This window comes from Brachionichthys hirsutus, chromosome 6, assembly GCF_040956055.1.
Source record: "Brachionichthys hirsutus isolate HB-005 chromosome 6, CSIRO-AGI_Bhir_v1, whole genome shotgun sequence".
In the NCBI taxonomy this organism is placed as follows: Eukaryota; Metazoa; Chordata; class Actinopteri; order Lophiiformes; family Brachionichthyidae; genus Brachionichthys; species Brachionichthys hirsutus.
This window is the reverse complement of record NC_090902.1, coordinates 12,952,467-12,976,477: the sequence shown is the minus strand read 5'-3', so window position 1 is coordinate 12,976,477 and position 24,011 is coordinate 12,952,467. Positions and strand designations below refer to the sequence as shown.

At 44.9% G+C, this 24,011-nt stretch overlaps 3 protein-coding genes across 3 annotated transcripts; 2 read left to right on the top strand and 1 right to left on the bottom strand.

Annotated features, from left to right (window-relative positions):
* Window positions 1–1,388: 1,388 nt before the first annotated feature.
* Window positions 1,389–9,145, top strand: zdhhc2 (zinc finger DHHC-type palmitoyltransferase 2). The gene is made up of 13 exons (XM_068740171.1): window positions 1,389–1,515; window positions 3,775–3,801; window positions 5,129–5,223; window positions 5,566–5,686; window positions 5,785–5,854; window positions 5,977–6,009; window positions 6,784–6,904; window positions 7,047–7,085; window positions 7,232–7,364; window positions 7,761–7,887; window positions 8,584–8,676; window positions 8,871–8,983; window positions 9,105–9,145. The coding sequence occupies exons 1-13, from the start codon at window positions 1,389–1,391 to the stop codon at window positions 9,143–9,145; spliced, it is 1,140 nt and encodes a 379-aa protein (XP_068596272.1).
* A 1,906-nt stretch (window positions 9,146–11,051) lies between these two features.
* Window positions 11,052–15,752, bottom strand: cnot7 (CCR4-NOT transcription complex, subunit 7). Its single transcript, XM_068740259.1, has 6 exons — window positions 15,613–15,752; window positions 15,336–15,529; window positions 14,384–14,545; window positions 13,502–13,646; window positions 13,308–13,418; window positions 11,052–12,570 (listed from the first exon to the last, which is right to left on the bottom strand). Exons 1-6 carry the CDS (start codon window positions 15,727–15,729, stop codon window positions 12,436–12,438), a joined length of 864 nt encoding a protein of 287 aa, XP_068596360.1. The 5' UTR covers window positions 15,730–15,752; the 3' UTR covers window positions 11,052–12,435.
* Window positions 15,753–17,528: 1,776 nt separating this feature from the next.
* On the top strand, window positions 17,529–22,936 carry cfap100 (cilia and flagella associated protein 100). Its single transcript, XM_068740101.1, has 11 exons — window positions 17,529–17,823; window positions 17,919–17,983; window positions 18,289–18,452; window positions 18,638–18,718; window positions 18,814–19,007; window positions 20,109–20,146; window positions 20,241–20,395; window positions 20,659–20,788; window positions 20,927–21,129; window positions 21,934–22,027; window positions 22,811–22,936. Exons 1-11 carry the CDS (start codon window positions 17,529–17,531, stop codon window positions 22,934–22,936), a joined length of 1,545 nt encoding a protein of 514 aa, XP_068596202.1.
* Window positions 22,937–24,011: the final 1,075 nt, after the last annotated feature.

Below are 24,011 nucleotides of genomic sequence, written 5' to 3'. Positions count from 1 at the left end.
AATGCAATTATAAATACACAGAGGAACGAATATACAACATTGTAGTTCTTGAATATGTTTGCACTCTGGCTTCCACATTGTTAGTCTTTATCACGATACGCCATTTATATCCACGATAGGGCCAGAACTCTGCTGTTGTTGTTTTTTAACCAAGCCCTCCATCTTCAATGAACGCCTTAGTAACTCGTAAACTCACCCGGGGTCTTAACCTTTAGCGAGAATTACGTACCGATGTATTAAAACATTTATGGACCAGTTTCTCTTCATATTCAGGACATCCAGGAGGCAGCGGGGCGAAGTCTGTCTGAAAATCAGTTTCATTTTAGATGTATAGTTCATCAAAGTATTGGTCTATGTACAGCATTGATAGAGATGCCCCCCCCCCCCCCCCCCCCCCCCCACTGGGCTGAAGGCACGCAAAAAGAAGCGTAATAATTAGGTGAAGAAGATTGGTGGATGAAATCCTGATCGGTCAAACGAATACATTATTGATGAAATGTAATCAATGATTTTTTTCCCCCCTACTTGGCAAAAGAGAATGTCTCAACATCTTTATTTATAAATGAGAAGTTACTTTTCATTTGACGTATACCATTGTGTGTCTGTGTCACGGAGTAAATATGAGTACAGTTAAATCCTGCATGAAGGGGATTTATTTATTTTCTTAACCCCTGCTTGTACTGAAATCTCGTTTTATTTAGCGAAAGGATGCGAATAATCCATTTTGGCTGTAACCTTGACGATTTGCAGATCCATGAACTCCCTGCCTGCTCAAATAATAATTAATATACGTGTATAAAAAAAAAAAAAGAAAAGATGCTGCATGAAGACGGTGAAAGCTGAGCAGAAGTGGAAGAGAAAACGGCCATTTATGCTTTTAAGGCTTGAAGGTTCGTTGATTTTCTTTTGAGAAAACAAAAAATACGAGGCTGATTGTTGTTTACAAGCACATTTTTCCAATTATATTTGTGAGTAAAACGTACAAGGCAGGACTGGAAGATCTGAAAGTGCCCCCCCCTTCCAACTCTCGCGAGATTGAACTTGCTGAACCCCTCTGTTCGTAGTGACAAAAATGTGCCAGGTTTGCAGCATCCCGTGGACGTCATGGCAACCTGTAGGGCGGGGGGGGGGGCGAGGGGGGGGGGTCCCGGCGCTCCTGATGCTTTCTGTAGTGCGTACCGGGGGCAGCAGCGGCGGCGGGCGGGGAGGATGTAGCGTCTGCGCTGCCGATTAGGCTGATCAGAGCCGGATCATCGATGCAGTGACAGCAAGACGCACGGCGCGCACTCTCTCTCTCACTCACTCACACACGCACACACGCACACACGCACACGCAGGGAGAGTCACACTCGGTTGCGCACCAGACATGATCCGCTCCGTCCCCGAGGATGGCACCGTCGGGCTCGCGTAGGGTGAAGAAGGGCTGTCGGAGAGTCCTGTACTGGATCCCGGTGCTCTTCATCGTCCTCCTCGTGGCGTGGTCCTACTACGCCTACGTCCTGCAGCTTTGCGTGGGTAAGATCCAGCCGTCTGCCTCAGAGAGCAGGCGCGTGCGCGTGCGAGAAGGGGGGGGGAAATGCTGCATGTGATTGTTGTCCGTGCCCTTTTTTTTTTTGTGCGTGGATATGGTGTCATAGTGTCAACAATTATGTTGTTGTTTTAGTGGGACATAAGAGTTATCTGAGGAGGAAGACCAGCCGACCAAAGCATGAACATGACTCCGCCCCCATTGCTCTGGTTATACACTAGTTATAATGTTGTGAATAGAAGCCCAGCCTTCAGCTCGCCTCCTATAATCATCAGAGCAAAGCTCCAAAAGATAAGATGTGTGCAAAAGAATCAACATTTCTGGGGGGGGGGGGGGGGGCAGAACTCTCATCGTTAGTCTAGAGGTAGATCAATAGATCTATGGACAGAGGACAAGTGTCCTCCATCGCTTTGCGGTTTGAAGACAGGACAAAGAGACGCACCGTAACGTTTAACAATAAAACAGGACGCAGCTCACCTTCATCCATTCATCCAACAGCCTGCGTGTTTACGAGTGGAGTCTGTCTAAGTCCTGATGGTGAACGATGGGGGGGCTTGACCTGGATAGTGACTGATGCTTTTTTTTGGGGGGGGGGGGGAGGGGGTCTCTGGTGGAGTCTCCCACAGCTTTCACACACTAGGAAATCATCTCCGTCCAAAAGGTCGAATGAAATGTAGGCACTGTGGTCGGATCAAACAGAAGGAGGCAGAGGAGGGAGGCTTTGATCACCTGGATGCTCCTTTTCAAGTGTGCTCCTCTTCACATTTAGCCAGATGTGCTGCCTCGTCCCAGTGCATTTTGTTCTTATCTAGTTCATGTAATAATCAACAATCAATAATTGTTTCTATTATTATATATTAGAAGAGTATAATAGTACGTTTTACTTTATATTTTTGAGATGCTTTTCCCCCCCAGTCCAAAGTTTTAATAGATTCAATAGAACGTCAGAAAGCATTCTCCCTCTGCATCCGGTACTCAACAGACACTGTGTGATGCGTTTAGGTGACATGGGGGGGGGGCAGACGGAGAGCAGCAGCGGGTCCGGTATTCAACGAGACACTGTGTGATGCGTTTAGGTGACATGGGGGGGGGACAGACGGAGAGCAGCAGCGGGACAGTCTCCGACCGACGGAGGCAGTGAACGCATCGTCAGCTGAGACCTCGCCGTCAGCTGCTCACTAATCCCATTGTCTGGCTTGCATAATTCACCCTAAGCAATCTGTGGTTGGCCCACTTTCTGTTAGAGCGGCGAGGACGGTCCATCCTGCTGGTCCTTACCCCCCCCCCCCAGGACCGGGGGGGAGGGGGGGCTTCTTATTTTTGTAAATAAAAATAGTTGTAGCAAGAATTCAAAGAGAAATGGAGCGTATGTAGCGACTATAATACCTTCATAGATACATGAATATGCATATCTCTGCCCTCAATCTCACACACGCACACGCACACACACACACACACATGCACACACACACACAAACACACACACACACACACACACACACACATGCACACACACACACAAACACACACACACACACACACACACACACACACACACACACACTTGCGCTTTACTGACAGACTCTTGGGCTTTTATGCTGGCAAAGCAGCATGCACAGGATTTCTGGCTGCACGCCTCAACCTGGCTCCGTGGCTGTGCTTTCCTCACTTCCTGCTGTGTGTATGCGTGCGTTTGTGTGTGTGTGTGTTTGTGTGTGTGTGTGTGTGTGTATGCGTGTATGCGTGTGTGTGTGTGTGTTTGCTGCTTCACAGGTTCATTGCTGCAGATGAATGATCTTGTATGTTCCACTAATCGCTGTTTATAATCCAGACAAATGTGACACAGTGTCAAACCCCACATCCAGCAGGTATCAAACGCTCTTTTAACGACCGAGGGGCCGTTGGGGAGGGAGTGTGTGTGTGTGTGGGGGGGGGGGGGGGGGGGGCATCGAGTGAGTGGGTGTCTGTCTTCAAGCAGCGGCTCTGGGGGCGCCCCTCACGCAGCAGCGTGTTTCACTGGGAGTGTGCTGCATGTTGATTCTGGGATTCAGAGTCGCCGTTTTACGGCGTCGTTAATATGAATTCAATGTCAGACGTCTGGAATAGTGTAGAGGAGGTTTAACTGTCCCTTTGTTGACCTCCAGATCTAGGGCGACCTCGGCTGCTCCAGAGCATGTTTGACCTTTTATATGTATTTATATATCTGACACAGACCTGACTCTGTCATCTTGCTCTTCACTTTTCAGAATCCATCGAGGACACAGGAGAAAAGGGTGAGTGTTGCACCGAGACGCCGGATTGGACGGATGGACATGAGATCCAGAAGAGCACGAATCCTGCTCATGTTTATGATGCACTGTTTTTACTCATAGGGATTTACATTTTACAACAATTACGGCTATTTTATTTCATCTCTGGACCACACCAGGTACCGGGCCTGCACTTTGGGAGCCCCCCCCCCTCCCCCCCGCTTTAGCGGTCCTTTGAGATTTCATTTGACGCCGACCATCAGAGTAGAAATTGTTAACAATTAACAATTCTTACATTGCTATGACTGAAGTCTTCTGCCGCTGGAACAAAAATAACTTCCCAGATCTGGGATAAAGTATTTCTATTCTATTCTATTCTATTCTATTCTATTCTATTCTGTTCTGTTCTATTCTATTCTATTCTATTCTATTCTATTCTATTCTATTCTATTCTATTCTGTTCTGTTCTGTTCTGTTCTGTTCTGTTCTGTTCTGTTCTGTTCTATTCTATTCTATTCTATTCTATTCTGTTCTGTTCTGTTCTGTTCTGTTCTGTTCTGTTCTGTTCTGTTCTATTCTATTCTGTTCTGTTCTGTTCTGTTCTGTTCTGTTCTATTCTATTCTATTCTATTCTATTCTATTCTATTCTATTCTGTTCTGTTCTGTTCTGTTCTGTTCTATTCTATTCTGTTCTGTTCTGTTCTGTTCTGTTCTGTTCTGTTCTGTTCTGTTCTGTTCTGTTCTGTTCTGTTCTATTCTATTCTATTCTATTCTATTCTATTCTATTCTATTCTGTTCTGTTCTGTTCTGTTCTGTTCTGTTCTATTCTATTCTATTCTATTCTGTTATGTTCTATTCTATTCTGTTCTATTCTATTAGGTTCTGTTCTATTCTATTCTATTCTATTCTATTCTATTCTGTTATGTTCTATTCTATTCTATTCTATTCTATTCTGTTATGTTCTATTCTATTCTATTCTATTCTATTCTTTTATGTTCTGTTCTATTCTATTCTATTCTGTTCTATTCTATTCTATTCTATTCTTTTATGTTCTATTCTTGTCCATAAACTTACAGCATTATTCAAATTAGCATTAGCTGGGTTACTCACTGGTTAGCCAATATTAGCATCCTAATCTGCTAAGCATGAGAAGCATTGTCACTCTGAGCAGGTTTGTGCTTTCGTCCAGTTTCTTTTCTAGTGTCTCTTTGAACCTCTTTTTTACGTTTCCTCTCGGACCCACTGCGCCTTATTAGAGTGAATAATTAAGATGGGGGGGGGGGGGGGGAACAGTTACATTATGCACCACTGCTGATAAGCGATGGTGCGTTTTCTATTCCTCTGCTTGCAGTCGTGTACTTGCTGGTGTACCATGTCGTCTTCATCATGTTCGTGTGGGCGTACTGGCAGACCATCTTCACCAAGCCCAGGAACCCACTGAAGGAGGTGAGCGTTTGACCTCTGACCTCTGATCGCTCGAGGCTTTGAGATTGTAATGAATACGACGTTGCTGTTTGTTGCCCTCCGAGATATTTGCTTTCAGTATCAGTGAATTGTGCGGGCGTCTGGAGCTAACACCGCCGCTCTGCCCAGACAGACAGACTGCCTACCGAGCTGCGGCTTCACAGTAACAGACTTCACAACACAGCCTGTAGCTTGTCAGACAAGATCATTAGATCCGTGAGGGCGTCGGTGTGATCCATCACAGAAGTGCGTGAACACCGGAGCTGCTGGATAAATCAAGGCATTGTTCGTCTCTGTGCTCTGCCCCCCCCCCCCCCCGCACAGTTTCACCTGCCTTGCACTGACAAGGAGCTGCTGGAGCGTGAAGACCGGGGAGAATCTCAGCAGGAGATCCTGAGGAGGAGAGCCAAGGGCCTGCCCATCTACACCCGCACCAACTCCGGAGGTACAGCACGCGGCCCTCACACCAGACCGGCTCACCTCTGAGTGTTCACAGCCGCCGCCGCCGCCAGCCGTGTGACCGATCTGAACGTGTCTCCTCAGCGATCCGTTTCTGCGACCGCTGCCAGCTGCTGAAGCCGGATCGATGTCACCACTGTTCCGTCTGCGATAAGTAAGGCCCGCCTTTTGCTCCCGCATTCCACGAGGGCCGCGCGACGTGCCTCTCGCATTCGGGGGGCAGTAAGATCTCCCCTTCACTCTGACACGAGACCCCCCCCCCCCGCTGTGTTGCAGGTGCGTCCTGAAGATGGACCACCACTGCCCGTGGTACGTAACGGCAGAGACGTGCACCTACTCACACACCGGCGTCGGCATCGTCTTGTTTGGGAGATTTCCTTTTCAGAATCAACAAAGGCCTTTAAACGCACGTAGCGTGGAGGCACAAAAGGGCTATTCTTTAATCCGATCAGAGTTCGGAGTAAAATTGTGATCGGATGCACAAAACATTGATCCAATTAGGACTTGCGTGTTCATGCATCACACTTTCGAACTGAATAAATAATTTTGACATGCGCAATTTATACCAAATATACCGGAAATGGTAGAAGAAGGAGACGTAGCGACTTCCGTTGTAAACAAAACATGGCTCCGCCCCTTTCTGCTAGCATTATTTCGTGCGTTTTCCCCGTTTGCGCTGTTACTCTCCTCCTTTAATGTCTCCTTTAACATGTTTGTCTCAGATATTGACCGGTTCTGTCTTTTGCTCGCTCTGCTTTAGCTAGCTAATAACAGAAGCGCGTTTAGCTGACGTCACAGACATGCGCAGTAAAGACGGCTTGTACCGAAACATCGGAGGAAGTGTTTTCATGCGCCCTGATCGGATCATCAATCGGTGTAAACCACCCCTCTCGATCGGGATAAAATCTTGGTCGGATTGATCTTGATCGGGTCAGACTAATCCGATTTGGGTGTGTCCATGAAGCATTTTTATTCCGATCAGTCTTTTAATCCGATTAAATGTGTCCGTGTAAACGCAGCTACTGTAACAAAAACACGTTTGATTTCATTGGATGAGCTTGTGTCGTCTGATTCTTGCTGCAGGGTGAACAACTGTGTGGGATTCTCAAACTACAAGTTCTTCATGCTGTTCTTGGCGTATTCTCTCCTCTACTGCCTTTTCATAACTGCCACAGATCTTCGGTACTTCGTTACATTTTGGACGGTGAGCTCCTTCCCGCCCATCGCCATGGGAACCATTGACCGTTATGGTGGCTTTGGCTTCTGAGCAGAACATCTCTGTTGGATGTGAACGTCAACGTGTGTCCCTTTGTTAAACGCATGACGTTTTGGTCTTTTTTCACAAGGCTGGAGGTAGAGCGCATTTCCGTCTGAAAGAATATCTGGTACGAGCCAATCGACTAGCGACGCCGTCGTAGAAAGAACAGTTATCGCCTCCTGTAGAATGATATGCAAATCTGAAAGCACCGAAGGCGTCATCATGTCCTTCCTGTTTTTGGGGCGGTTAGACTGATTGCTATTTTGCCCTCAGAATGGACTCCCAGACACCCAGGCCAAGTTCCACATCCTGTTCCTCTTCTTCTCGGCCTCCATGTTTTCCGTCAGCCTGGCTTCACTCTTCATCTATCACTGCTGGCTTGTCTGTAAGAACAGGTCGACTCTGGGTAGGTGTCTGCGTGCATTTGGTTCCGTTCAGCCGCTGCTGGACAGCAAGCACATCTTCTTTGTTGTCTCTTTGCGCTCACGTCCAAAGAGAGTTGCGTTTCCCCCCCACCGTCTAGTCATCGTCCTCACCTGTGAGCCCCCCCCCCAGGTGGTTTCCCCATTTTGTCTGTGTGTTGAGGAGATTATCCGGAGGCGTGTGTTTCAGTGCAGACACAAGGCTTAGTAACAGAAACGGCATGTGCAGGAGAAGTCACGCACGCTGGCGCCGTCTGTGGTCAGCATGTCATCGTCCACAAAGACGCATTCATTCAGATTCATGCCATTGGCTCGGTGACCCCCCCCCCCCCCCATCTTCACGTCAGACGACCTTTTTGTCTCGCTCTGTGTCTTCTCAGAGGCGGTGCGCTCACCAGTGTTTCGCCACGGCACCGATAAGAACGGGTTCAGTCTGGGCTTCAGTAAGAACTTCCATCAGGTCTTTGGCGATGAGCTAAAATATTGGCCTATTCCTGTGTTCTCCAGGTAAGGTCTTTTAAACACCCAAAAAATAAATAAAAAGGCGTCCAATGAATGTGTGGAGATCATACATTCATAACAATTAATGTCAAAGAAATCTAATATTCAGAAGAAGAACAAAGATCATTATTATGATGACTATACCGTGTTATACTAGACCAGGCATGGGCAAACTACGGCCCGGGGGCCATATGCGGCCCCTTCGGCTTTTTAATCCGGCCCGCCGAACTTGTCCAAATTATATAATTACATTTTATTATCATTAAACCTCATTCATTTTGCCTTTTAAGACGAGCTTTTTATTGTCGTTATGTTTTACACTTTTTACACTGCAAACACACAACGATATGTAATCAATAAATTCCATTTATTTCCCTGTAATGCTTCCTGGAAAAGGCCAAACCCTTTCATGTAATGACTTTTACATGCCATTTATATCAGTTCATGCAAACGCTCCATCCATCCGTTCCTGGCCCCGTCCCTCTGTCAAAGTTTAGAACCCATTGTGGCCCGCGAGTCAAAAGGTTTTCCCATCCCTGTTCTAGACAGTTTAAAACCTGATCACCAGTCGACAGTTCTCTACTTATTTAGTATCTATTACTCACTTTGATATTATTAGACAGACATACAATTCTCATAATGTGCATAATATTACACCCATTTAATAGCTTTATTACATTTGATTTTCTGCTGGCTTTGAAGTTTAGGGGACGGTTGCTCCTTCCCAACCTGCCTGGTGAACCTGGACCCCGAGCAGCCCTCGTCACCCACTGGGTCCAACCCCGTGGACGGCGGGTGAGTAAAAAGAAGATCAAAAGAAAAGTAAAAGCAAGTAGAGAACAGAAAGAAAGTGAGCTCGCGGGTTTTTAACCCACGAGATCAATGATGCCTCATGCTGCTCGTGTGTGTGTGTGTGTCTGTGTGTGTCTGTGTGTGTGTGTGTGTGTGTGTCTGTGTGTGTCTGTGTGTGTGTGTGTGTGTGTTTCCAGGGCAGCAGAGGGCTGCCACTTCCCATCCAACCCGCTGAGGGAGTCTCAGAGTCGGCTGCTCACCACCGCCCTCTCCTGGACAGAGAGTGACACTGCAGCAGACAAAGACAAGGGTTAGTTCACGCCTCTTGCTCCTTGAAGCGGTTTCCCCTGCCTGCACATAAGAGCAAAAACCCATCCATATATTTAATCCTGCAGATGAAGGAGGATTATAATCCCTGGTTGTGTGTTCAGGTGCCAGCAATGCAGGGATGACCACAGAGAATGAGGCGTAGGAGAAGGAGAAGGAAAGGAAAGGAGGGAACGCCTTCGACCCATGAAATGTATGTTTGTAAAGATAAATGAAAGCATCCAACAGCCGAGGCGTGAAACACGTCACGACCTTTTTGAGTCGCCCGACAGGCTCGTGCTGCCTCATCTCTGCGTTGGTGTCAGAACGTGGCATGATGGCGACGTCGACGGTATTCATTGTTTTCCCTGCTTCTGCAAAGGCTTCCAGGAAGTGGCATCACACACAATCTGGAGGATATGAATGACTGTTATCATCACTATTATTATTATTTGTTTTATTATTTTTTTTAAACAATTTTTGCTGCAGTGTGAAAGCATTGGACTTCAGAACAAGGGGACTGAAAGTAATATTACTTTCCCACTTTGACATTTTCTTTGGTTTGCGTATGAAGAAGCTTCAGCAGCAGCCAATCAGAAGCCTGGAGCCGCTTCTGATTTTTTTCCAGGATGTGCTAAGTTTACCGAATGTTTGCACATGGTAGTGTTGTTATTGTGATCTGATTGATATCCCTCTATTTCTGTTAAAGAGTTTTTTATATATATATACAGTATATACTTTGAGGAGGGGGGGGGGGATTTTTCAACGCACCATATTGAATGTAGTCAAAGTTCAAATGATGCATGCGCCCATCTCAGGATGTCAACACACACAAAAAAACGCCCTGTTGTCATGAACTGAACCACAAGATGTTCTCCTTCTTCTCTTTGCTGGGGGGGGTGATATGGGCTCTTGTCATAGCATGAGTCAGGATGCCGCTGTCTCTGAAACCCTGGAGTCCTCCTCTGCCAAATATCTGCTGTCTGGCTGCCTTCAGTCCAAGTCAAGTGTTACTCCAACCAGACAAGCATCCTCCGTGTAAAGGAAAAGAAACAATCCTTGCTCCAGCTGCAGCTACTTTCTCCCTCCAAGGATTCTGTTCTCACAACGGGCTGGAAACTACTAAAAATAAGATGGAAGACTGTACGCTTGTTTAATAAAATAAGAAAAGAAGCTCCTTGGTGAGTCAGTGTCAATCTATATTTTTCTATTTCTGTGTTTATGGTTAAAAATGTGGTACAGCTGTAACACCCTATCCTAATAAAATATGCTAAAACAAAGTACATGTATGTAAATGAGAATGTCCCTGGGGGGGGGGGGGACATAAAGAAGGTAGAGGACTTCAGGTACCTCGGGTCAACAGTGCAGAGTGATGGAGAGAATGTGGAAAGGAAGTGAAGAATCAGCGAGGATGAATGGAAAGGACTACAAGACAGTGGCGAGGCCAGCCATGATGGACGGTTTAGAGACAGCGGTGAGGACAGCCATGATGGACGGCTTAGAGACAGTGGTGAGGACAGCCACGATGGACGGTTTAGAGACAGTGGTGAGGACAGCCATGATGGACGGCTTAGAGACAGTGGTGAGGACAGCCACGATGGACGGCTTAGAGACAGCATCTCTGAGGAAAAGACAGGAGGCGGAGCTAGAAGTGGAGGAGATGAAGATGCTGAGGTTCTCCTTGGGAGTGACCAGGTTGGACAGGATTAGAAATGAGACAATAAGAGGGACAGTGAAGGTTAGACGTTTTGGAGACAAGGTCAGAGAGACCAGACTTTGATGGTTTGGACATGTCCAGAGGAGAGACGGGGACTATATCGGTAGAAGGATGCTGAGGATGGAACTGCCAGGGAACAGGGCTAGAGGTCGACCCAGGAGAAGATGCATGGACGTAGTGAGGGAGGACATGAGAGTGGCTGGTGGTGGGGAGGACGATGCAAAGGGCAGGGTGAAGTGTTGCCGTGGCAACTCCTCACGGAACAAGCAGCAGTAGTAGCATTTATATATCGTATTCATTCATCCAGTTGCATATTTAAAGGAATATTGAGTCACTGAAGAGATTTAACGGCCCAGAGGAATTTATAGTAGAAAAGTTTCAAACTTTTATTTACAATATAATCCAACAACAACCCTCTTGTGTATTGCATATTCTTCTTTTACTCCGTCACAGCGTGAAAGATGCTCAAAGGAGGAGGCGTCTCGGTTATCAGGGCTCGGAGGTTAGTAAGAGGTGAGGCTACATTCCAACACACACACACCTTATGGACATTCTAATCCACGACACGGCATTTATTCAAACGTTTTAATACATGCAGCCGTTCTACGCAGCATGAACGCACGGGAACCCCCCCCCCCCCCAAAAAAAGAATTCATTCAAGAGGCCAGAACTATAAATTAACTCCACTAGAACAGAAAGTGCTTGTTAAAAGGCAATACTATCTTTTTGTTTTTTGCAATGACTACGTTGTCTCATCTTTATTACAACTCTTTAAAAAAAAATATATAACTTTAAATTCAATAAAAATAAAAATAAACGTTACGTTCGACGGCGTAATGCAAGATGGCCTCAGCGTGTCCTGCAGTCGGGTCTCCAGCTGAATTTGGTTGAATTCAAATTGTGTTCATTTCCTCCATTCCTCCAACGAATCTGGTTCATACTGGATCTAACCGTGCGTTCAGATATAAAACCGTTCTAGCGTCCCAGCCACTTATAAACGACACCGGTTTGCTACTTCAAGGCGTCTCGTAGTGGGACTTGGACCTTATTTGGGGCCATTATTGACACCATCCTCGTGTGAACAGAAGGGAAAACCAACTCCAATGAGATGTTTGGTGCGGATGTAAACAAGACTCACTCAGTGCTTCCGTTCTCATGATTATACTTAAGATCCACTGACGGGGCGGAACGTAAGCAACGTCATGTAACCAGCACAATAATAAAAACAGAAGCTTTTAAAGTTATGCAGCTATCATTAAGGCTGGGGTTGTGGCGCGAGCAGCGGCTTACGTGTTCACAAAGTAAAACTGGAAGGCAAAAAGGCAACGATGATGAGAGGAGACAGCAGAAATACTTTCAGCTTTCCGTATAAAATCAGATTCGAGTTTTAAAGTGCAAAAACAGTTTCTACAGAACGTCTTAGGAAAACTAAAATCCCCATCTTTTCGAGCATGTCAAATGGAAACAATCCAACCAGGCCGCTTTTACACCGCTTTTGTAGCAATAAAAGCCTAAACTCACAAACCGGCAGCCGGCAGCAGGGGCCCGTGTGAGGACAGCTGTGGGGGTTTTAATGACCATCGCATTCTGTCGTCTCTACGGTGAGCAGAGCCTATGAGTAGCAGCTTGCTAAAATGATTTCCTCCGTTAGTCGCCATCCGGCTTTGTCAAAGCTTGGCTTTAGTGTTTGCACCGATTGTGCACGTCAAGCTGCAGGACGGGACAGCTCCGGTGTGACATCACGACTGCTGCTTGTTGGCCGCCTCCTCCTCGTAAGCGTTGCCCGTTCCGTTCTGGACGTAGGCCGAACCGGAGCCCAGCCCGTACAAGTGACCGCAGTACTTTGCATCATCGATGTGATCCTCAAAGAACATCTGTGGGACACAAAAAGAGTGCGAAGACCAAGGAGACATCCTAGAACCACTCACAAATACCGTAAATTCCGGAGTATAAGCCGCAACTTTTTTCCCATGCTATGAACCTTGCGCTTTATATACCGGCGCGGCTTATATATGAATTTTTCCCGTTTTCACTAAACCAATAAAATTGCCGAACGGGTCAAGTGAAACAACGTAACGTTTTAGTTTACCGTTCAGGTTAAATCGACTTAAACAACCAAAACAGTCAGACTGTAAGAGAGGGGCGATGCTCTCCAAGTTTAGCTTTTCTCGTGTCCTTAAATTTTTTGGCTTTATTCACTATGAATCGTACCCTTAGCAAGTTTTTTTTGGCACTTGATGTGATGTTAGTCAAACATTTTTTTTTTTTACTGTTTACCATTATTTTTTATTTTTGTCACAAGCCGTGTTTCGATAAAGCCTTTGTAAAGATCATTTATTCAATATACCGGTAAACACCTGCGGCTTATGTATGTATAAAATGGGTTTTCCTCTACAAATGTACTGGGTGCGGCTTATATTCAGGTGCGCTCTATAGTCCGGAATTTGCGGTACATGCTTATAACATCATCATGTGGTTTACGGGCATTGATGCATTTCAAGCTGTCAACTTAAGAATGAAGCAGCTTAAATTACATCCGTATGAACAAATCAGCTTAATGCAACGCTCAGGGCTTTGTGAGGATCTCCTCTCTCCAGCGTCAGAAGCCTACCTCTCTCATCTTAAAGAAAGCCATTCCTGTGAGTAAAGAGTCAGAGCCAGCCTGATGCTGCGGACCAATCCTCTCCAGCTCCAGCTGCTCAGCTACTTCCTGCAGGCCACCCTGAACACAGAACAGCCGCTCAGGAGCTACGCTTCTAGCCAGGGTAGCGCCTGCAGGCCTCGGCGAAGCGAGGCGGAGAATACCTTCAGGTTTTTACAGCTCTTCATGAGGTACTTGACATCGTAAATGACCGGAAAGTACAAGCGAAGAATCTCAAAGAAGTCCACCTCCTCCTCGGGCAGATTCGCATTGGACAGAATCTTGATCAGGTAGCCGAAGTCGTAGCCGCTGCAAAAACAGCAACACTTTGTGACTGGACCTCGATTTTAAAGCGCCCGCGGCGGGAGGCTTCTGTCGCTGCTACTCTGCTAAAACAAAACGAGGATCAAGGACAGGATCACGGCCTTTTCAAATGTTCGTACGCACCAGATTATTACATTTTTACAGTGAGGCGTTAATTCGGTGAATTATGGCTTTGATCATTAGATTAGGACAGTGGTTCTCAAATGGTGGGGCGTGCCCCCCTAGGGGGGCGCGGTGCGATGTCAGGGGGGGCGCCTGTGACCGCAGAGAAAATGTTTTTTTGCCTTACGAGAGTAAAGTGTAATTGCACATCCACTCCAGTAGTTGGCAGTGGTGCCCTGATTGTCAGAGTGCGCGCAGGGATTGTTAGCAGAAGAAGAGCGGTCGTAAACAATATACGGTGGGAGAAGAAGAAAGACCTGGCATCCTCACTTTCTGTTGCAGACTAAAAAAAATGGTAATAAAGTTATTCTTTGTTGTAAGTTGATCTATATTTCTTTCTTTTTCATATTTCTTTGTATGTTAATAAGGATACAAGAGTGTTTTTTTTGGGGGGGGGGGGGGGCGCGAAATGTTTTTTTCTTCCTAGGGGGGGCGCGACAGAAAATAATTGAGAAGCACTGGATTAGGATAAGGCTCGACTGTTGGGTCGGGGCAGAGGTTTGTGCTCTACTGAAAACCACGAGTTACCTAGAAACAAAATACCCAGAGGAGCGGAATACCTGTGAAAAGACAGCCACTTGACTCCGTCACAAAGAACCACGCCTGATGTCATCAGCAGCTCCGCAAAGTCCAGCGTGTCGATGCCTTCGTCCTCGTGCTTCTTGAACTGAATCCCCGACGTGGTCAGGAGCTCAATCGAGTCCTGCGCATACATGTCCTCCCTGAGGACAACACACGTCGCACCGTTAGCATTTCAGTCCAGCAGGAATGAGAGCCGTGTCTGAGCGGCAGGTCCGTAGCGAGGTTCTGGTTCTGGTTCTGGTTCTGGCTAAATGGCGAGCGGCAGAGTTCAGAACAAGTTCAGGTCTCTCAGTTGTTATTTTAGTCGGAGCGGTTTATTCAGTTTATATGAAGGCATCAGTCTTCATCGGTCTAATTGTTTGTTTTTGTGATTGATGTATTCTACCTACATTTCAAAAGTTGAATAAAAAACCTGTCATCAAGACAGAACCTTAGATTAAATCAAGGGCGTCAAGGTGGGCATCAAAGACGCCGTCGCCCGTTCGGGTGTCTGATCAATACAGTCAGAATCTCCTCTCCTCTTCCCGAAGTTTTAGGAGAGCAATAAGGTATAAAGTCAAAAGGAACTTTGAACTATGATGCATAACTATATCCACTTCATCAACTTTTCGAGATTTATGAGACATTTTGTTACAATAAACCTCCGAATTTATGAGCTACCTGCTACAAACATTTTAGGAGAAAACAGAGACAGTTGACAATAAAATGCTGACCAGTTCATCCCCCTTTCCAAATATCCTCCAGGCGATCCTGAGATAAAATGAGAAACGGGCGAAAGGATTTACACCCTGAGAATAATCTAATCTCTAATCTAATCTAATGACCCAGAAATAGGCAACATTTCACGAGCTGCTACATTCTACCCTCCAACAACATTTAAAGAAACACATTTAGTCCAGGATGAAATGCGTGAGGTGAAAATCATCTTACGTGAGATTAAACTTAAAATTGAACTGCCACGTCGACGTCCCCGGAGGATAGTCCCCTTGTTCGTCCATAAAGGTGAGGCCCAGCTGGATTATTTTGAGCAAGTCCACATTGCAGCGAAGTAACTGGTACTGATAGTCGGCGTTGCTCCTGAACTCTCCGATCGGTCTGGCGACGACGCCTGGAAACTCCGTGTCCTGTTCCAAGGCAGACAACGGCACATTGATCACAAAGGAAAAGCCGCCTGATCCGGGCGGCCCCTCTTTGAAGTGACGCTCACCATGGCGATGTAGTTGTATTTCCGGATGACATGTCGGATCCTCCTCAGCTCCTCCTCAAGGTTGTTGGCCCAAACCTCACATATTCTTTGATTGTGATCGACAGTGGCTGCGGGCATAGTGCCACTTCACCATGGGGGGGTGGGGGGGTGGGGGGGGGAATGAACCCTAAAAGTTACAAGTTACAAGTTACTGGCATGTAGCAGAGCATAGGAGGCGAGGAGGGAGGGCCATGGGAATATATAAAGCTGTAATACTAGCTGTGGGATGTGCTCGTGCACAATGGCTCCCAGACTCAGCTGCTTCTGAAATGGGATGTCTCACGTTCACTAACATGTACACACTTTGCAGGAATACGAGCAGACATGGCGGGACGAGCCTGGGGAAGGGGGGCTGTTAACATTAGCTCGCAGCAGCAGCGGCAGCTCCGACACTATGAGCTAGCTAGGGTGTCTGTTAGCCACGACAGCTAACGCGAGCCGGACAGTGGGGGGGCTCCGAGGTGAGAGGCTGTGTCGGCTAGCTCCGGCTAGCTCCGGCTAGCCCCGGCTAGCCCCGGCTAGCTCCAGCTCGCTGGACGAATGAGCGCGTGCACAAGACACGAGAGAGATGAAAGGCGAGGAGCGCTCTGACAGATACAAACACACTCGGCTCTGCTCGGCTCTCCTCGGCTCTCCTCGGCTCGGTTCGCTGTAGCCTCGTGAACTTACCGTTCTCCAAACCCGGTGACGCGCGTGTGCCGTGAACGTGTTCTCCGTTAATACGCCGGGGGTTCCGCTAACTTACAGTACTTATACATTGAGTAATGCTCGGATGTCAACCGACGGCTGCCATCACAGCGAAGCCCATAACAAACGTCATCGCGTAAAGCAGACGCGTCACGAACGTACGTAAGCACGCCGTGTGTCCTCCTGTCCCCGGTCCGTGCGTGATATTTTTCAAGAATGGGGAAGGGAAGTCGTTCCGAAGCTTCACAAAGACGCTCAAGACGTGCAGAAAAAAAAAAACACAACATTATTATGTTTTACAAATACACAACGTGAGTAACAAACCAGTGCATTCTGATTTGGAAATACAAAATGTGTTTATAAAATAGAGACAATATGTTTTACAAATGGATTCTAATAAAATAAATCTATCCTGCATGTACAAAAAAAAACAACCTTTGATAGTATAAGTAATATAAATGGCTTAATTTATGTATATATAGTATATGAATATATATATACTGTATATATACTGTAGTATATACTCTCTATATATAGAGTATATATATATACTGTATATATATATATAGTTGTATAAAATATGCGTGCACGTGCACGAGCACACACAAAAATTAAATAAATAGGCTTAATAAACACCTCCAGGATTTGTCGAGGTGTGAAATGTATAATACTTTCTAAATGAAAGAAAACAGGACCAGGAGACGAGAGAAGGCAACAGTTACCACGGTAACTGTTTCCACGGTAACTGTACACAGAAACGAACAAACCCTGTTTGTGTATGAGCGGCATTATTACAAGGTGGGCCTACCTTCATTCACATGTACTTTCTGTGACCTGCAGCTAATTTAAACACTGAGATTACGCAGCGCTGAACACCAGAGGTAACCTCACAGACGGCAGCGCCACAGCCTGGTAAACATTTGCAGTAATTATGTTTTACACATCTAAAACTTGATGAAGCCTTTGAATCACTAACAAGTTGTTTTCAGCAGAAGTAGCAGAGATAGGTGGCACTGCCGCCAAATCACCAGGTAGGTATCTAATTAAACAGAGATTAAATCTGTAGAAAAACATGATTTATTTATTTTTGGGTCAAGAACCTTTCCTTTATTACATTTTTGTAGATAGAAGGAAGAGGACGGCGACTCAACAGAAGGGCTTCAGAGAGGTTGGTGCGTCTATTTGAGCAGATGCGTCTACACGAGTTATTTTACATGCGCTGCAGGATACATTTGAGACACGCTGCTGTTTTTATTAATGCACAGGAGAGGCATAACTCTTTGGCTTTGCCCGCTGACCAGAAGACACTTTTTGCTGAAAGAATGATGGCCAAGCTGAAGGAAGAGTTTGCAGGGCATGTGAAAGAAGACGGCGGCGGGGGTGAGGAGAAGAAGACAACGAATGTAAAACACATGAAGAGTGGGACGGTCCTTCCTGAACAAAACCCCGGCAGACACGAGCTGAAGATGGCCCTGATGAAGCGAGGTGAGGAGAGAGAGCAGCTTTTCGTAGCTCCTTTATAGCCATATGTGCCGGCGTGCTCATCAAATTCTTAACTGTTGTCTATCCTCTGTCCCCAGAAAACTTGACAATGGACCGTAAACACGATTTAATCTTTATGGAACGACAGAAGGCAGTGTTAGAGGTACATTTATTCCAGAGGTTGTAATAACTTAGTGCAGCAGCAACCTGGATCTTTCTCATTTCCTCAGATTTAAAATGCTTTGTTGTGAGTTTTAAGCCCTGTCCAGGACTTAGAATGAGAAGATGAATATTGGCAATCGGAATTGATTCCTGATTTTAAAAGAATGACTGCTTAAATTCACTTGATGAGCTCATCGAAAAGAAAGAAGCGTTAATAAATGAGACGCGGTTGATTCGAGTCACTGTATCTTTATCTTTTTTCACTGCTGATATGTTTGGCTTCATTTGTTCTCATTCCTTCATCAGCTCTCACTGATGACAAAGAGGTCTGAGATTTTGAAGATGGACAAGGCCATTGCAAAAGAGGCGAGACGGCTGGAACAGCTCAGAGAGACCATTGAGAGAGAGAACCTCACATTTGAGGAGTTCCTTAGGGAGAATGAGAAGAAGTCTGTGGAGGCCAGAACATAGTAAGACACGTAAAACTATGGCGGTTCGGCTGACACACTATTTAAAAAAATAAAATAATAATTAGTGATCCTTGACATGTTTCACTCGACAGTAATTACTTATTACAAACATGCAGTTGCATTAATGGGCCTGTGTTATTGTCTCTCATTCACATTGCTTATGATCGCATCATCGGCGCTGTCAGTTTTGAGCAGGAAGTCAAGTCCAAACGGGAAAAAAATGCTGAGATCAAAAAACTAACTGCTGAAATAGGGTCACTAAAAAGGTAATCATTTGTGCTCCCCATGCTTAAGTAAATTACACAAGTTTTAACCATAACTAATGGAGACTAATTGTGATTGTGTTATGTCTTTGTCATAGTGAACTGGTGAAGTCTGAAGAGACACTGATAGACTACAGGAGGTACAAGGAGCTTCTGTTCAAGCTGTCTCCTCCAGAGTGGCAGGAGGCCCAGAAGATCCAAACTCTGAAAGCTGAAGTCCCGTCTGACAAAGAGGCTCCGGACAAAGCGAGCAGGGAGCACGAAGGGTCAGGCATAAGGAAAGGCAAGTACGGTACACGGTTCAGTTCAAAGCCAGTCGATTGATGGATTATGAAAAGAAGAGTAGCGTGGGTTAATGATGTAACCAGGCAAATTTTACATAAAATACATACACACGCACACACACACACACATTTACACATTCATTTTATGAAGCATGGATATTCTATGAGCTTCACTTTCAAATGCTGTAACATCCAGATTCCCAATTTGGGATCAACAAGGTAAAGATGTGATCTTAAATAAAAGGCAAACAAAAAAAACAACGCTTCTGTTTTCATTAATATGTTATATATATATACCGGTATATATATTATCATTATAACTTAACACTTATTTCAAGAAGAGACTAGAACATATGGTGACCCACAAGAGTGGAGGGAGGAGCACACAGGTAGACGACATCTTGTGTAGACGGAGAAGTTTAAAGGAGGCTGGTGGCTGTAAGGTCGTGGTAGGATAGAGTGTCCCCTGTCCGGCCCCACCTACCCCAAATTTTAATGCATCACATACATTTGTATATAGCACCTGGGTGTTCACACATTCACGGTGTTGGGAAAGTTCCCCAGTCTGGGATCTGGGGAACTATATAAACAGGGTATGGGGGGGTTCAAAAATGTATTTTATTTTGGCCTTGGCGGACTGGGCTTGGGGCGGAATGGTGGGCCAGCCTCTTGCTCCCTCCTCTCCATCTCAGGGAATAATACTCTCCCCCCAAATGGCTGTATAGGGTCGGATAGAGCTGAAGCTCCTGCGCTGTCTACTCCCGTTCCCCAGACGTCCTCTCATAATTTTCAAATTATTTTGTGGACTAAAGAATTTAGATTCTTTTTTTTTTTTTTTTGGGCCATGGGAGTGAGGAGATACAGACCTGTTGGGTGAAATCTTTGTATACATTTGGTCCAAGAAGCACCAAATGTTTGACTGGAGTAATGACATGTCCACAGGTTTAGAGGGCAAGGTTGAGAGACCAGGTAGAGAGCTGTCCTCCGTCACCGTGGCCAGTCTGTCCTCTACCCACAGTGAGACATCGTAAGGAGACTCTAAAACACAAATCCATTGCTGCATTCTGCTCACACGCTGACTCAAAATGATTGGCTCCACACTCTTTCAGAATGTCGAGCTGTAAGCAGGATAGTGACGGCTCAGAATGTGAGGTTGGTTTTGAAAAACTGAAAGTTGACCGCAACGGTCATCTCTTCTCCGTCTGGTAGTCACGGTGCTCTGATCTCATCTGCCTCTGCAGGCCGAGCCAGAGCTGTACTTCACTGATCCCCAGCAGCTACTGGATCTGGTCTCAGAGCTGACAGAGCAGATCTTGTCCCTCATTCACAACTCCACGAGAGAGGAAGAGAAGCTGAAGGAGCTCCAACAATCCATAGATACAAGCAGGAGGAAGATGTAAGCTTTAGGGGGGGGGGGGGGGGGGGGGGGATTTGACATCACTGATTTGATCAATCAATCTGACCTCACTACTTGTCATTTCAACTGAGTGTTTGTGCTAAAATAATCAAAGAATATGAACCTTCATTCCTGTGCTTAGACGGGTCCATTAGGTGCGCTCGTGTACTTTAATGGGAAGGTTTTTACTGATGATTGTTCCCGTGCATTATTTAAAATCGATACCCTCCTCTTCCCTACATCCGATGGAATAATACCTGAAGTGAAAAAGACGAGGAGCCACTAAAATTACAAATAAGTGACATGAACCACAGAATCAGCAAAGAAAAGACGAGAGTCGCCGAGCTCAAACAGAAGGTTCAGCTCCACGTCTCACTGAACACGGAAGACCAGGTGAGGCATCAGTGTTCCTCACCGCATTTTAATCCATGTGTGTGTGTGTGTGTGGCATCAGCAGCCCACAGGTCCTCGAAGGTGGCGCTGGTGGTTTTCAGCAGACAGACTCATCGGCAGTTTCTGTTTCCTCCCCAGGATGTCATGCTGGACGCTCTGGGCAAGAAGGTGGCGGAGGTCTATCGCTGTTGCGTGAATGATGCATTGACCAACCTCAGCACCCTGGAGATGCTGGCCGCCATTGAGAACCGCATGTCTTTGGTGCTGCAGAGCCTGGAAAGCATCCCTGAAGAGAGTTTGGAGATGATGAGGAAGATCAAGGACAAGGAGCGGAGGAGCAGGTGAGTCACAGTGGCAGGACTTTGCAAACTGCCTGATGAGGACAAACAAATATAAAGACATATAATATATAAAAGCTTTTATATATTTTTTTTAATATTTTTTTTTAAATTTATTTATTTATTTCGACCACGTAAACAACCAAGAATAAAATGATAAAACAATGCCAAATACATGCGCACACATATACATAAACATAAATACACATATATACTGTACACACATATGCAAAGACATATTCACACACACACGCAGCACATGTAATATTAATTAACAATAACTCAAACAATAAATAATAACCATAATGCACTAACTATGCAATTTACGTGAGCGAAAGGGAGTAGGAAGACGTAAATACTTATTTAACCCTACCCCTTCTAAACTCAAACATCATATTTCCTTATCAATTTACTAGCTAATGTACATAAAATTATTTTCCTTTTTATAATATACATTATTTGCTATTAAAGATAGCAATTCACACCATGTTTGGACTCACGAGTGATATTGTCAGGTATTGTCCCTGTATGTTTGCAAAATCATTTCTTTGTGCCTTCTTTTAAATAAAGTCAAACTCAACATATTTTTCATTTCATTACTCAGTCTATTCCACAGTCTTACTCCACAGACAGTAATACAAAAACCCTTCTTTGTTGTGCGTATTCTACGGACCTTTAGATTTGACATATTTCTGAAATTGTATCCCTGGTGTCTCTCATGAAACATTTTTTGTATATTGTGTGGTAATAAATAGAAATAAATATAAAGATATAAACTACCCCTTCCCATCCCACTTTGTTTTGCAGACAGCGTGAAGAAAAGCTGAGAGAGCAGAGAGAGAGACAGAAGGAAAGGATGAGAAGATACCTGGAGAGATCCCACACCGACTCCAGGAAGATTGTAAGTTCCATGCTAAGAAATTGCAACAGCCTTTTTTTTCTCCATTTAAATATATTTAAAGAAAATGTTATTAAAAATATTCCCAATATTGTGCATTTCCACAAAACACCCAGTATCTCCAAAAGGTTGTGGATTAATTTGGGTGAATTACACAGATTCACAATTTATGTTTGAATCCTAACAGGGATTTCAGTGAAATAAATTCTTACACATGAATTGTGACAGATGCTTGCAGTTTGATCCTGTTTCAGTTGCACAACGTTATGAAAAACTCACTTTTCCCATGTTTCTACACTATTATGGAGGGTTTGGGTCATTATCAACCCAAAAACAGCAAAATAAACCATCCAGTCAACCCTGCAGAGTTTGTGTAGTTAATGTCACATTGTTAGAACGTGCACAAAATGTGTGTACATGCATGCACATTTATTGTGTGCATGTAATGAACTTAGTTTTGATTTCGTTTTCAGAGGCTTTTCTGACAGAGCTGTTTGAGACAGAAAAGAGGGACGCTGTCCGTCCTGCAGCATCTGTTTGCTACTTTGACCAAAGACTGTCACAGATATTTCATATTAGTGTCTGAGAACTGTGTTAACTTCTGGAGAAAGAGTATAATATGGGATATTTAAAATGAATCTGTTTTGCAGACTCAGCATTAATTGTAATTATAAGAAAAATAAAATCATGTATGTTCTGGACGGTAAACTCTCTTGTTTCTGAGGAAACCCAAAAGGGATTAAAAACGTAAAGTTCTTCTTTAAACTCCTGACCATTTCCTTTCAGATGGGGAGGAAGCTAATGCCCAGATCCAAGCCTGTAGCCCGGAAGGTCACAGTGACCAATGTGGACAACACCCCTGATGAAGAGGAAATCCAGGACTACCTCTTCACCACTGAGGAACTGGAGTAAACAACAGAATATAATTTAATCAATAAACAAACATCAAGTGGTCCAAAACAATGATGTGTGTTAAAAGACTGGAAGATTAATGTGAATGTACAACAATAAAACCATCTGAATGCAGCAAATAATTGTGTTCGTGGTTGTTGGTTTCATCTACCGACACAGCTTTGTCAACCACTTTACTTTATTCTAGTAAACATTTCTCTGAAATTATACATAATTTGGGGTATTTTTTGAATGGGGCAAGCGGGCTTAAAAAAAATAAAGGAAAGAAAGTTTGCAGCCATGAAAAGCAAACTCTTAACATGGAATGAGAATGATGGCCACTGGTTTTACAAAATTGTCACAGTGATTAATGGTGCTGCTCAGGCAAAAAGGCAGTCTGAGAGAAGAGAAATAGTTGTGGCTGCTTCAAGAAGGGTTTGGGATAGTGTGAGAATTACTGGATAGGAAGTGCAGGCGCTTTTGAGGAAGACTTCCAAACCACATCAGAGCCTGAAATGATTAGGAGGTTCTGTGTATTGGAGGTTTCTTTAAAGAGATTAGATGAGACTTGAGTGTATTTCCAACACTGGCAGGTGGTAATGCAACATTTTGGGTGCAAGCTGCCTTTTAACACCAATGACGTAAAAGCAGTGCCTAGTGGTGTTGCACATTTCTCTGTGCTGAACTGGTACATGGGAACAATGGTCTCACTGAATCTGTTCTGCGTGTTCTTACTGGAGTGTGGCTGATGGGAGGTTAGCGGTAGTTCATAAGATAGAGTGGGGGTCCCCCTCTTGGAAGCTTTGTGGACGGTGGTCGATCCCCTGGTCCTGCCGGCTATGCGTCAAAGCATCCTTAAGCAAGATGCTGAAGCCCAATTTCACTGCATTGGACTATGTGTACAATTTGAAGGAAGCGTCTTCTTAAAAAAAGCTTGTCATAATGAGAAAGAAAACTGGCATCAGCAGTAAAGAAAGCTTTTTTTTCCTACTATTAGAAGAACCTTCTTGGAGATGGCTTATATGGGATATATAAACAATTGGACAATTTTAAGTAAAAACAAATTGAGAGAATCCATTTTTTTCCCTGATTTACT

Coding starts and splice junctions, on each gene's coding strand:
- zdhhc2 (XM_068740171.1), top strand. CDS start 1,389: ATGGCACCGTCGGGCTCGCGTAGGGTGAAGAAGGGCTGTCGGAGAGTC. Junction 5,687..5,784: donor CACCCGCACCAACTCCGGAG/GTACAGCACGCG, acceptor GTGTCTCCTCAG/CGATCCGTTTCTGCGACCGC. Junction 6,905..7,046: donor ACTTCGTTACATTTTGGACG/GTGAGCTCCTTC, acceptor TTTTTTCACAAG/GCTGGAGGTAGAGCGCATTT.
- cnot7 (XM_068740259.1), bottom strand. CDS start 15,729: ATGCCCGCAGCCACTGTCGATCACAATCAAAGAATATGTGAGGTTTGG. Junction 15,530..15,612: donor AATACAACTACATCGCCATG/GTGAGCGTCACT, acceptor GCCTTGGAACAG/GACACGGAGTTTCCAGGCGT. Junction 13,647..14,383: donor AAGTGGCTGTCTTTTCACAG/GTATTCCGCTCC, acceptor CTGTTTTTGCAG/CGGCTACGACTTCGGCTACC.
- cfap100 (XM_068740101.1), top strand. CDS start 17,529: ATGCGTCTACACGAGTTATTTTACATGCGCTGCAGGATACATTTGAGA. Junction 21,130..21,933: donor GACAAGGAGCGGAGGAGCAG/GTGAGTCACAGT, acceptor TTTGTTTTGCAG/ACAGCGTGAAGAAAAGCTGA. Junction 22,028..22,810: donor ACACCGACTCCAGGAAGATT/GTAAGTTCCATG, acceptor ATTTCCTTTCAG/ATGGGGAGGAAGCTAATGCC.